This window comes from Myxocyprinus asiaticus, chromosome 41 (assembly GCF_019703515.2).
Source record: "Myxocyprinus asiaticus isolate MX2 ecotype Aquarium Trade chromosome 41, UBuf_Myxa_2, whole genome shotgun sequence".
Classification (NCBI taxonomy): Eukaryota; Metazoa; Chordata; class Actinopteri; order Cypriniformes; family Catostomidae; genus Myxocyprinus; species Myxocyprinus asiaticus.
This window is the reverse complement of record NC_059384.1, coordinates 32,992,733-33,007,052: the sequence shown is the minus strand read 5'-3', so window position 1 is coordinate 33,007,052 and position 14,320 is coordinate 32,992,733. Positions and strand designations below refer to the sequence as shown.

The following is a 14,320-nucleotide window of genomic DNA, read 5'->3' as shown; positions in this document are numbered from 1 at the left end:
AGCGCTTATGGTTGTGACCATAAAGCTCTATTTTGGTCTCGTCACTCCAAATTACAGTGTGCCAGAAGCTGTGAGGCGTTTCAAGGTGTTGTTGGGCATATTGTAACCGGGCTTTTTTGTGGCATTGGCGCAGTAAAGGCTTCTTTCTGGCAACTCGACCATGCAGCTCATTTTTGTTCAAGTATCTTCGTATTGTGCTCCTTGAAACAACCACACTGTCTTTTTCCAGAGCAGCCTGTATTTCTCCTTAAGTTACCTGTGGGTTTTACTTTGTATCCTGAACAATTCTTCTGTATATATATATATATATATATATATATATATATATATATATATATATATATATATATATATATATATAGTTAATTGTTTGTTCATGATACCTAATGCATTAACTATTGTTAACAAATGGAACCTTATTGTAAAGTGTTACCAAATACACTATTATAGTGAGATTAAAAGGAGTAATTATGACATTTTGTGTTTATATTCATTACTGTTATGTCTTGACTCACTTGTGTTGTCACTTTTCTTGTCATTTTGATGTCAAAAGAATGATGCTACTCTGAGTGCTGTCCCAACTTACCTTGTCCTAGTTACATAAAGTCCCTAAAACACTTTTCAGCTCTTCATGCTCATTCACAATGTATTTTAAAAAATATATCTTGATGACTGTGAAACCATACTGAACTTTATGTACATAAGTTTCTAATGTTGGCAATTCTTTAATAAATGCATCATACTGTATCTGTCCACTTTATGTTAAGGTACATTTTCATAGATTACTAATGTTAACTAAGTGTCATTAAGCATTTATAACATGTGAGGTGAAATGGTTTATATTTTGGCAGATATTGCATAAAAGTCACCCTTTTTATACATGTTGTTATAACAGCATATTAATGATTTATAATGCATTTGCAAATACATGATTAGTTATTAATGAACATCTTCATAAACCCTTAATGAAGGGAACATGTTACCGCAAAATATCTACTGCTTGAGACATTTCTGCCACCGCCATCACAAGGTCCAGTCCTAGTACTGGATGTAGCTTAAAGTCAGCCTAACACAATGGTTACAGCTCACGTCAGACTGGAAACTTCATGCTTTGCTTATGAAATTGGCAGCAAAGCGTGAATTGCATGCTCCATGCGCCATGCTCCAGACCTTTAGGAAAAATTTTTGAATAGCCCGCTGTTGATAAAAATGAAAATAAAACATTGCTTTGTGTGTTCTATGACAATATTAACTTTCTCAGAGTGGCATGTTCCAGTGGATGCTTGCCAGATCCGGCATTTTAAAGGAAACACTGGAAAGATTCCTTAAAGTTTACACTGCATTCCACATGGATATCCACAGTTGCTTTGGTCACAGTTGCCACAGTTGTCTTGATGGTCACCATGGGGACACTGTTGTGTGGTTGCTATGGAAACACCCAGTGTTTGTGACATCAAACAGTTTCATTTGATGTTGTAAAAGTACACCAGCTCGGTCTCTCTTTACAACAGCTCTCTGATTCATCAAACAATATTCCCTGCAGGGAAAGCCATCATACCATTACTTTATATAGTCAAATCTCTCTCTCAACCCATCCCCCTCCTCTTTCTCTCTTTCTCTGTGTGTGTATGTGAAACATTAAATGAGAGAAAATAACTCACCAAAAGAGCAGCTGAAAAGAATAATCTGAGTCAGTTCACACAGATATTTCCCCATTAATCTGTACCTCTGATCCTCTGTTAATATAATAAGGAAGGATTATCATTATAAAAACTGATAGTTTTGACTTTAAGTTCTGATTGGATTGGAGTGTGTTCAAAGCCTTTGTAAAATATCTCATATACACACACCTGTGACCACAAATCAGTTGAATTCTGTATTAATGTGACATGTTGCTCGTCAACCTTAAATAGACAGTTAGGCTTATGCCTAACTTGTAGTTATAATACATAATAGTACATAAATTGTATTACATAACTTGTAGTCAGCAAGGCTCCGAGTTGTTGTTTTAAATAGGATATTACAGTAGCTTCAAAAACTTCTGTTTAGAGAAAGCGAAAGTTTGGTTTTAGATTATGATATGATTGGTTTATGATATGTTTTTACCTTTCTGCTTTTGTATGTTTTTTGGATGTATGTGAAAGCCTTTGTGCTCCACTTTCACATACACATCTACACTCCCAATCCTGGTATTCCACTGTGTTTCCTGCCATGAAAACATTATGTAACGTGTCCGGAGGAATCCCCTCCACACATCGGTGCTATATTCATGGGAAAACCCCACACCCACTCATTTTTCCTCTGCTCAGACCCTGTGATGAAGTTTGTGGAGGTGGTGGCTGGCTTTGAATGGAAAGATGGGGTGGAGGGTGTTGTGGGTGTTGTGGATGGAGGGATTCCCTCATTGCCATGGTGACACGGCCGGCCGTAGTCAGGCAGATGTGAAAGAGCTCTTCACTTGTGACTAAAGAGAAGTGCTTGTGTGAGGCAGTGGAAATACCCCCCCCCCCCCCCCCCACACACACACACACGTTGGTGCGGCTATCCTTATGAGGACTCTCCATAGACATAATGATTTTTATACTGTACAAACTATAGATTCTATCCCTAACCCTAACCCTTCCCCTAAACCTAACCCTCACAAAAAACTTTCTGCATTTTTACATTTTCAAAAAAAAAAAAAAAACAACAAAACAAAAAAACATTGATTAGTATGTTTTTTAAGCGATTTGAATTATGGGGACACTAGAAATGTCCTCATAAACCACATTTATAGCATAATACTCTTGTAATTACGACTTTGTAACCTAAAAAAATGTCCTCGTAAACCACCCAAACCTGCCCACACACACACGCATGCACGCACACACACATTTTTTAACTTATCTGTCAGTCTGCTGACATGTGGCAAACTTTTCCAGCTTAGTTTCTTGTTCTAATTATGTTTTACTATACAATTTATGACACTGACATTCTTTTATCTCATCTTTGGAAAGATACTTTTGCAATATTTGAGAAAAAGGCTTTCTTTGCTCCATAAAACCAGACTGATCTCAAAGTGAAATTGGAAACAATAGGCTGACTTTTCTTTAGCTAAAATTGGTCTGTCCTTACCATAATTCGAAACACTGCCCCCAGTGGCCAAAGCAGTAAGTGTTGTTGGTCGTATGGACACGTGTGAGCACCATTTTACCTGTGAAATGTCCACGGTGGGTAGGGATTTGTCTTAGTCTTCATATTGATGTGCTCTCTACAATTAGGACTATTATACGTTCTGTGTATTTGACACTGCGCATCAGTACACTTTTAAAAGTACGCTCCCCAACTCTGCAAATTATTAAATATAACAACTGCTTTATCAGACTCACACTTGCCATGCATTGTCAGTTTTAACTAAAAATGTTGACTATATTGAGACAACATAAAATATATATGTATTAGGGTAATTTAAACTAATATAAAAATAGACCATTATTGAAATTTTACAACTTCTCAGTCTGTCAGATATTTGTAGTGCATCCACTGTATGTGACCTGTAAAGCTAGCACTTGTGTTTCAACGGCAAAAAGTCAGAAAATACAGTGAACAAGAACACAGGTCAGGCCATGTGAGGAGAGTAATAAGCCCTGCATCTCTATTCACATACTATCCATACTAAATATTATGTGATGAACACAAAACGTCAGCTAAAGCAGAAAAAGCATTAGAGGCACAGATCCCATGTTTTTTTTTTTTTGTGTGTTTTTTTTTTTTTTTTTTTTTTTTTTTGAGAACTATTAAATATGTTTGGATAAACTATTATCTAACATAAAATTAACCTCACAAGTAAAGTAGCTATCAAATGTTTTTAAACCACTTTAAAATGCCTCAACCTCAGAGGTTTTGATCAAACAACAATTAAAATCAAACAACAATATCAGAATAAATAGAACACATAAATACAATTGCTTATTATGTTTTACCAATAGGTGGTGCTGTCACCAAATGTATATGGTAGCGTTATTTCATAGTCGCAATGACACGTGCAAAGTTTCATCTCAATATGTTAAAGAATTGCTGAGAAACAGCCTCAGATCTTTTTTGGCATCTTGCCATCAAATTCAGTGACGTGTTATATGAGAATGGTTTGGTCTATCAAAAAGCGTTTCATAACTTTTTTGACAGTGTGGTCTGAAGACGATCTGACTCTAATTTGGGAAAGATGTGATGAACGCTGTAGGGGGAGTTTGAAAAAGTATGTTTTTAGTAGGTTTTAAGTATGACTGACCATGGCAAAATTGGTATCATTGTATTTGGCATGACCAAAGCAATGTAAAGAAGCAGTCTCATGACAATAGACCACATGAATAAAGGTTTCTAAGCATTTTTAAACATTTCTTTATTTGTGACCATGTGCTGGCCCCAAACATCTCAGTTACCTTCATGGCATGATGCCGATGACTCGTACAAAATCTTGCCTTGATACGGCAATGCGTTTGCAAAATACAGCATTTTACAACTAAATAAAAAATAGCTGATGCCCAATGCGGCCGACTTTAGAACACTGGGTATCATTCGACTCTGTATGTTCCAAGGCATCTAAAGAGACCATGATTTTAGGCCAAAATATTCCAAAGTTATGAGCAAAAATAAATAAATAAATAAATAAATAATATTTCTTAACCAGTAGGTGGCGGTGTGCCGAAACTGCTCAGGGACCCTCAGGTCTTCGTTATGATGCCATATACCAAGTTTCGTTTTAATGCAGCAAATCATTGCCAAGATAAAGCTTAACGAGATCGACCTCTTTGGCGTGCTCGCCGTTGACTTTATTAAGGCATTATATGAGAATGGTTTGGTCTTATATAAATTGTAACCATGGTGTCCATGCGACTTGGTATGAGCCAAGAAATCAGAGGAACATATAGGTTAAAAGAATTGTGTGTCTAGGCCAAGAGTTATAGGCCTAAACATAAGGGCCAAGGGCCAAGGAACGTGGAAAGGACTTTACACAGCATGGTGGTCTGAAGGTTAAGCACCTCCTTTCACTGACAATTTGTTGGAAAAAAACAAAAACAAAAAAACATAATTTTTTAAGAATTTTGGGAAAATTCATGGAAAGTGCCAGTAAACCAAACCACACCTCATGGGACAGTCACAGTCAACAGAGCTCTTGTTGTGTTAGTTTATGTTTATACATACTGTGACAAACACATGGACGTAAACTGTCCAGGAGACATACACAAACAACTCTTCTGTCCATGAACTCATAAATTATGTCAATCTCTTTCGCCCTCAGGCCTCCCTGTTTCTGTGGTTGACTCATGGAAAAGTTAAACTGTGTGTTGTGGTCTTTGCTCTCTTTAAGCTACTCGTATGCATTTACGTGTTTCTGTGTGTGTGTGTGTGTGTGTGTGTGTGTGTGTGTGTGTGTGTGTTTTCTGATTCTTTACATTGCTTTGGTCATGCCAAAAACAGTGATACCAATTTTGCCCTGGTCGGTCATACTTAAAACCTACTAAAAACATACTTTTTCAAACTCCTCCTACAGCGTTCATCACATCTTTCCCAAATTAGAGTCAGATCGTCTTCAGACCACACTTTCAAAAAAGTTATGAAAAGCTTTTTGATAGTGTGTGTGTATGTATGTGTGCACACATCTTGTGTTTGAGAGATAAAATAAAGGGTGAAAGCTATAGTGTGACATAATCTTTCCCAGACCACAAGGTGAGAAAGAAAGAACCCATGTCACGTACATATGAAGTCAAAGTCGGTTTGATGTATATAGACTATAATGTATAACTACATGCACCCCCTCCCCCCCAAACCACAATGCAAAAATAAATCATACCTTTGCAACATCTTTCAATGCAACAGCATGTTACAGATGGCATTAAATATAGACCCTGTGCATACAGTGCATAACAATGAACATATGAAGGGATCTTTGTCTTATGGTATGAGGGAATTTAGACTTGGATTGTGGCATCTAGACTTTCAAAAGGGAACAATTTCTAAGGAAATCTTTCTTGGGAATGTGAAATGTAACTCCACCGCTCTTATCGCTTGCACTCATACACACATTTACTCACATATTCCATAATTTCTTATGGTGGAGTGTGTGTGTGTACCTTCCTCTCTGCTCAGCAGAACAATGCAACATTAACTTGAGAGAGGCACTCTGGGATGTCGGCCCACCAAGGTGACTGCCTGACTTCCATACATGTTTTCCATCTTAAAGTTCTTCCATTACAGCTGCTTTTAAAGAATGCTGTTTACACAAGACCAGCAACCTTTTGACCTTTGGGCCATTAGTGGCTAGATCAGACCAAAAGAGATGCCCTTTGAATATTCTGAACTTTGCTGGTCTGAGATCATATTTGAACCCTTTGAAAAACCCAATGATTTATATTTAAAAACTACTTTTTCTTTTTCGCAGCAAAAGCAATCGTTTAGCTTTTGAAGACATTCATTTAGCCAGTGGAGTCATATGGAAGACTTTTATGCTGACTGTCTGTTCTTTTTGGAGATTCAAAGGTCTAATCACCATCCACTTGCATTTTAAGGACCTACTAAGCTGAGATATTTTTCTATTTTTCTTCAAATGTGTTCTGATAAAGAAAGAAGTCATACACATCTGGGATGGCATTAGGGTTAGTAAATGATGAGAGAATATCCCTTTTTTATGAACTATCCCTTTAAGGTGAATATTAGATGGGGGTTTTAATGAGTAAAATGTCCCTAGAATCTCCCTAACCTAAAACTTTCGCCTAAACCTAACCAATGGTGTTCTAAAAGATAAATGAGAGGTGAACAAAACAGACATCTTTACCCTTTACCAATGCCTTAACCTAACCGATAGTGTTTTAAAAACTAATTCGACATGAAAAGCACATTTACTGAAGTAACCACGTCATTTCGTGTCGCTTCTATGGCACATTTGTTTCACTTCCACTCCGGACAACCTTTACTCTTTATAATGACATAAATTAAAGCCTTGAGTTTAGATAAATCAGGCTTACATCACCCTCATGAAATAACACAAACATGAATATCTGTGAAATACATCACAATGAATAAAGACATTGTGTTCAGTATGATGTGTCAGTTTTGGTGTATTTTTGACTATTTGGAATTGCATCTAAATTATACACCTCGCAGCAGCAAAGACCCTTTATTCATACTGACTTTCTGATTGCTTGTTTGTTGTTCTCCCAATGTAGATTATTTGTTCCTGCTTGCTGCAGACGTGAGGATAAATCAGACAACAAACAAAGACATCTTTATGTTTGTTTGTTGGTTTGGGAATGTTGGCAGAGTCTTTACCGGGGCAAACCGGGATGACTCACTGTATCACACTGATGGAAAACATTTCTCCTTTTCAAACAAGCCTGTGCATTGTGCTGTGCTGTAGGAACATATTGCGCTCGGGAGCGAGGGGCTTCACTGGATGGAATGCTGGGAATTAGGGTCGGGCAGGAGGGTGGGTGGGAGTCAGGTCGGAAGGGAAGGACGATGAAAGAATAGAAGAAAGGACAACAAAAGAAAGAAAACAAAAACATCAGAACAGTTCTAGCTGAGGGTCATGCATGTTCTAATGGTGGTGTGCACTTGTCGGTTCTCCATGTGACAACCTCTTGTTTGAATTCATTTATCATTTTTTAAATAGCAATTTTATACTATATATGCATATGCATTATATAGCATGGGTCGATTTGACATTTTATATAATTTATAGGGTCATTCAAAAAGTGTGTATTTGCTTAGATAGCAAGAGGATGTTGGACACCCAGGGGTGGGAACAGGTCAAAAAACGTTTAAAAATGAAAGAAAGTTACTGGTTATTTGTTGATGTATTTAGAAAAATGCCTTAAGTAACACAGTGAAAGTTTCATTGTTTAAGTAATTATAAACACAAATGGCACCTGGTGTTAAATGACCCTAGAAAAAATACCTACCCCACAATTGCCAAATAAAGGGTTTTTAGTGACCCAGAAACATATTAAAATCAAATGAGTGAGCCTAATGAAATCAAATACATTCTCCTGTATGTCTTATTGTGAGTTGAGTGGGTGGGTGGGTATTTGTCTTTGCGTGTAAGGTCACCGTCATCGTTTGCACGGATGCTGAACAATAGGGCCATTAAATGGGACAAATAAAGACAGGACATTGATTGTTTTTGGCTGCCCCTGCTGCTTTAGGGATCTGTTACATACTTTTGGCAAAGGAAGCTTGTTAAGTTCTCTCTGCCCTGAGGGGAGAGATACAACAGTGGAAAAGAAGATTTTTTTATTTACATTTTTGAAGAAAATCTGGTGGTTCTTTTCTATGCAGAACTCACCAGCATGATGGTTGCCATGATATTGCTACGTGGTTGCTAATGTGTCCTGTTTAGTTGCCAATTTGTTGCTGTATGGTCACTAAGGTGTATTGGGTGATATCCAGAGTGTTGCTATGCAGTTGCTAAGATGTTCTGGGTGATTTCCAGGGCATTGTTATGCCGTTGCTTGCCAGTGCACTGCTATATGGTCGCTAATGTGTTCTGGGTAGTTTTTAGCACATTGCTATGTGGTTGCTAGGGTGTTCTGGGTGGTTGTTAAGTGTTTTGCGATGCAAAATGGTGTTGGATGAGTTATGCACCATAGTTGAATACTTTGGGTTTGGTTTGTTCAAATTAAAAAATGCAAACTGTAAGCAATAATAATAGTGATGCTCAAATATTGCTAACTTTAAGCAATAATAATAGTGATCTTTGACTTTTCAAATACCACAAATAAATGGAGTCAAGTGTGGAGGCTGAAAGAGATGAAAATCCTTGAAAAATCTGGATACACACTTATAAATACTAAACACATGCATAATAGGACGATTGTTCCAGCAATGTACTTTTCATCTGTCTCAGTCACTTTTTTTTTCCTCAATTGTTAACAAATACAAATATATGTTGGAATATAACAATGCCAACAGTAAAATGTTTGACAGCCCTTACAAAACTCCAGAGTTCATGGCAAACTTGTGGCAAATTGTCCATTGTTGCCAAAGGTTTACTGCAGGATCACCACTACTGCTGAAGAGCTGCAAACTTCTGGCATACATTTGCGAAGAACCACAATCTCATTTGCATGTGAAATAATGAGTGGGAAATTTGTGGCATGTTTGCAGCTAGTTTGCCAGAACTCTATATTTTTTGTAAGTGAGTTTTTACATGACTAGTTTGGGCTCAAGGCCATGTCACTTTAAGTTATTCATTGGACAGAGAATTCTGATATTTCTACAAATAACCATTTTTAGTTAGCCACTCAGTGCATTTCTAAACCTTGATAGTGAAATAAATTTAAACTGCTTTGAGGAATGTGTATGTTTTCATGCCTTCATCACTGTGACTCACATACTTATTTTGCTATCTTTCCACAGGATGATGTAAAGGTACCTTCAAAAGTGAATGTAGCCAAGTCTATGAAGATTTCAGAACCAGCAGAGCGAGAAGGGGAATTAGAACTTAAAGTGGCTGCGGAAGAAGGAGGAGAGGACAAAGAAAAAGGACATCTGGACCTGTCTTCTGATGAAGAGGAGGTCGAAATCGAGGAGACCATTGAGGAAACGCGGGCAGAGCGTATCAAACGCAGCAGTCTGCAACGTGTCCAAAACATAAAAACCGCTTTCTCCAAGGAAAAGATGGAGAAAACCAAGCAAAAGACGAAGGAGAACTTAGAGAAGACCAAACAGAAGACCAAAGACAACTTGGAAAAAACTCGTATGAAGACCAAAGAGAACTTGGAGAAAACCAAACAGAAGACCCGAGAGAACCTGGAGAAAACCAAACAGAAGACCCGAGAGAACCTGGAGAAAACCCGTCACAACATAGAAAAAAAGATGGGCAAACTCAGCACTCGCATGTCTGTGAACCCTGAGCGGAAGGAGAAGCTCAAGTCCTCGCAGAAGAAGGTGATGAAATCCTTCACACCTGACCACACCATTTATGCCCGCTCCAAAACGGCTGTCTACAAGGTGCCGCCATTCACCTTCCACGTGAAGAAAATCCGTGAGGGCGAAGTGGAGATCCAGGGAACCGAGATGGTGGAGGTAGGTGGGGACACAGAGGAGGTGGACAATGCAATGAAGGGAGGAGAAGATGAGGAGATGGAGATGGAAGGTGGCGAGATGGTGGAGGAGGACGAGGAGACAGAGGACAGCCCTGAGATGCAGGCACTGCTGGAGATGGGAGACGACTCGGAGCTGGTGTTGTTGGAAAAAGACCACGATAGAGACAGCGATTAGAGGAAAAAAACATTGTCTACTTGTGTATATGTGTGTATGTCTGTATAAGGGTGCCTACACACTAAAGAAAACTCTGATGGGGCATTTTACAAATAGGAAAGTGAAAGATGCATTTTAAGTGTGTGGAAACAGCTGGATAAGTTTAAAATCAAGTAGGAATGTGGGTGGGGGGGTTCATTGGCCCCCAAGATTTTCCTTGTGCACCCCCATAAACTTCTGACACCTCCCCAATCGAGAATGAAACACAATCAAGGGGACCAACATCCCCCACCCTGTCCCGTACGACTCCCCCTTGAGACAACCAGTTGACAACCAGTTGCCCAGCTCTGGGTGAACTGGATTTTCCAAAAGAACCACTGGATGTATGACAGAGTCACTTTCACTAATACTTGCATTTTTCCTCTATCCCCATTAAAATCAATGGATTCGCAGTGTTCTCAGACATACTCTAGTGTGTAGGTGCCCTAAGTGTGTGTGCTACATACTGCTGGTCCAGATTTTGGATGTTGCAGGGAAAAGTACATGTGTCCATTTGTGTGTGTATGTGTGTGTTTGCATCTTTTCTGGCAGCAAAATTTTAAAATGTAAGGTGACTCCAGTTATTGGGTCTTTTCCTCAACCTAATGAGCTTCCTTCGGAGGCAACATTTTAAGACATCATAGGCATGCTCCTGAAGCAAAGGCTGTTCCAAAAGGTAGGTATCCTAATTATGATGCTACCTTAGAATTTGGCCAAAATTAGTTATATGATCAGGCATCATATGTACTCTTCCCCAGGTAGGTGATCCCAGAATGCACCGTGATGAGCGGTGAAATAAATTCAAGATGCCGGTTGAAGAGAGAAATTTGGATTATATATACTTATATTCCATTCAGTACTGAAAAGTATCTTTCAAATTTTGTTTAATATCATAGAAAACTGACAATTTTACCCAAAATGTGTTTGTATTATGCATATTTATGCTCATTAGAGGATCACTATATTCCTCCCGCATCATTTGTATTGAAATCAGTTGCGTGTGGAGTCTCGCGTGCGCGTGTGAGCGCTATTTGATTGATGCGCAGAGCTGCCGCCTATGTATAACTTCCAAATCGCTCTCTTATGAGACATCATGTCAATAAGGATGCTGCCATAGAAGACAGCTGCCTGTGTAGGCAGGAGACAGCAAGGCAGCTCACTAAGTTTAAGAACAGACCAAGTAAATTAGTTCCTCGTGATAAAGGTGCACTCAGTAATTTTTTCCCTTATTAAAAAAAAGCTTTACACAGAAAGAATTGAATTGTAACTTGTGATTTTTTTTTTTTTTTAATCATGTATACTCGGTAGCCTTATATAAAGCATCGACGGTGCTGGAGCCCTATTGTATTTGTACTGATTATAATATGCACTTATGTTTTCTCTAATATCTTCACAACCGTATGAGCTAGAATCAACATTTCTGAGTGCCATTTTGAGTTTTCTGAAAAATCTACTTTTTCTAGTTGAGGAGGAGTTAGAAAATGTTTTTCGAAAAACTCAAAATAGCTGACAGAATACATAAAAGTAACTAGAGGTCTTAGTAATGACATTTCTTTGCCCCTGACAGATTTGTTCTTTCAAATTGGGCAATTCTGGTCATTTTTGTCCACTTTTCCAAACTCATTGCTGGTATATTTTTAAATGTAGCGGGTTGCCTCACAGGGGCTAACTTAAGATTAATATTACTTACTTTATTGGACACTTTTGCTCACAAAATAAATGAATCATGGTAGACTTCAAATAGTGCATTTCTTCAGTGGCACTGGTAATAAAAACCCATGCTTTTGCATGATGCTGCATGGATACTGCTAAGTCCAGCACTACATGAAAAAATACTGAGTTCAACTTTAACCTTATTTAAATTGTTGGGCAAGGGGTGGGAATTGGGCACGCTGACCAATAAGATGCAACATTGGGCCAGAGGTCTCTGGAAACATTATTAGGTTATTTAGAATAAATGAGACCAATGACCATGTGATCAAATGAACAACAGACTTGGATAAGTGGTTCTATCCAACTAGAAGATGATTTTAATTCATGCAATATTCTCACATTTAGAGCAAGTCAACAGTCTAAACTTCACTTATCATAAAAGCTGGGGAAACAAAACAAGATATATATATATATATATATATATATATATATATATATATATATATATACACATTGTAATTTTAGGGTTGAATAATGTAACTTTTTCTTAAAACAGGCTGTCACATCAAACAGAATTTAATACATAATTTTATCCTCCTAATGTTTTGCAAATCATCAAAAATATAAAAGTATTTTTTTTAATTAAATATACAGTATACAGTATATTTAATTGAACTTTGTTTTAATTTTATATGTTTTATATTATATATAAAATTACCCAACTCTAGCTCTGCAGTCTTGCTTTATTTTGCAAAAGTTCAGCAAAAAGGCATCAGTGCTCATAACACATTTAAAACTACTGTTTGTGTAACATTTGCATGTCCCCTGGTGGACATGTGTGCTAATGTTGTAATGGGCCAATGAGTGGTGAGCCTTTGCCTGTCATCTATAGATCGAAGAGCACAAACGTTCTTACAAAATAGGTATGAATGGCAAAAATCATATGTCCTGCAAGCACAATCACATGTACTGCCAGCAGCACGTCTTGATCTGTACTTTAACCAAATGAATATGAATTACTGCTGTTACACCAAACAGACATTTCTTATGTTTCTCTGATATTTCCAGAGAGGTCCTTTACCATTATCTTCACTGCTCAGTTTGTAAAATTTTATAATTGCTTCGTAGTCTTGCAAAACTCCTGTTTTACTTTAAGCATATTACCTTTGTTGTTGAATATTTGCTTGTGTAGCTGGTGATGCATATTAATACTCACTTGTAATGTCACACTTCTTAACCACTAATGTGTTAATAAAAGCAGTCTGCTTCACAATCCATGAGTGCTGTTTATTGATAAAATATTATTAATAATAATAATAAAGATAGAACACCTCTCTGTACATAGACAAGAGTACTTTTTCCACATCTGACTAAAGTGTACATGCCACCTTGGACTTTTAACATATTTTGGTACATTGATCCACCATGGATTTAATTTGGCTTTTCATGCCACTGATCAATAGTCTTTAATGTCAAAGTGTAAACAGATCATTACAACATGATCTAAAATAATTACAAATCTAAAATCCAAAATAACTGATTTAATGAGTATTCATCTCTTTTAAATCCTCACCCCAAATCATCACTGATTGGTTGTAAATAGTAATGTAAAATGTAAAAATGTAGATTACCTGTATTCAAGGTATATCAGTTGATTCAAATATAACACCTCTATCTGATAGAGACTAATGACAATTCTAATTAAGTTACATGTTTCAGTGACAGAGATTGCAAAGAATGTGAATACAACTATGAAAGTGTGGCAAAAAGAAGATAAAATAAAAAATGTCATATGAGACCTAGGCTACAGTTTTTCTGAAGGCATGTAGTAGACTATGAAGGCTGCTGGAAGAAAGTGTCATTGTACTTTTTTTTCATTGTAATTTTAAAGCTGTTTTAAATGTATATCCACTTTTTAGATCATAGTCACATGTTTTTAAAGGAGCCTGATGCAAGTTGAAAGTATATTTTGTTTAAGATTGAAACTAAAAATGTGGCTCTTAGGCTATAAGAAATTGTTATTATAAGAACTTTTTTAAAAAAACTACAAAAGTAAACTATATGATATAAAACTGTAACTTTTCTTAAAATATAATATCATACAATGTCAAACTTAATGAACACTAAATTAAACTGGAGGGGAAATACTTTTAAGATTAAAGAGCAATATTTTTTAAACTTAGGAAACCATTTAAACATTTATAATATCCATAATTCATCTTATGAAGATGTCAAATTATTATAATATATATATATATATATATATATATATATATATATATATATATATATATATATATATATACATATATATAATTATTTAATTTAACAATAATGCTATGTATATTTTGTATTGTTATGATTCTAATTTATAATTAGCTTAGCAATGTAC

General features: G+C 36.8%; 1 protein-coding gene across 1 annotated transcript in view; it reads left to right on the top strand.

Annotated features, from left to right (window-relative positions):
* The window catches only part of LOC127431854 (caveolae-associated protein 1-like), a 31,925-nt gene extending 18,722 nt beyond the window's left edge, over positions 1 to 13,203 (top strand). The window contains exon 2 of the mRNA XM_051682467.1: positions 9,394 to 13,203. Within this exon, the coding sequence (XP_051538427.1) occupies positions 9,394 to 10,257 (864 nt within the window). The 3' untranslated portion in view covers positions 10,258 to 13,203. The remainder of the gene's footprint in view (positions 1 to 9,393) is intronic.
* The last annotated feature ends 1,117 nt before the right edge of the window (positions 13,204 to 14,320 follow it).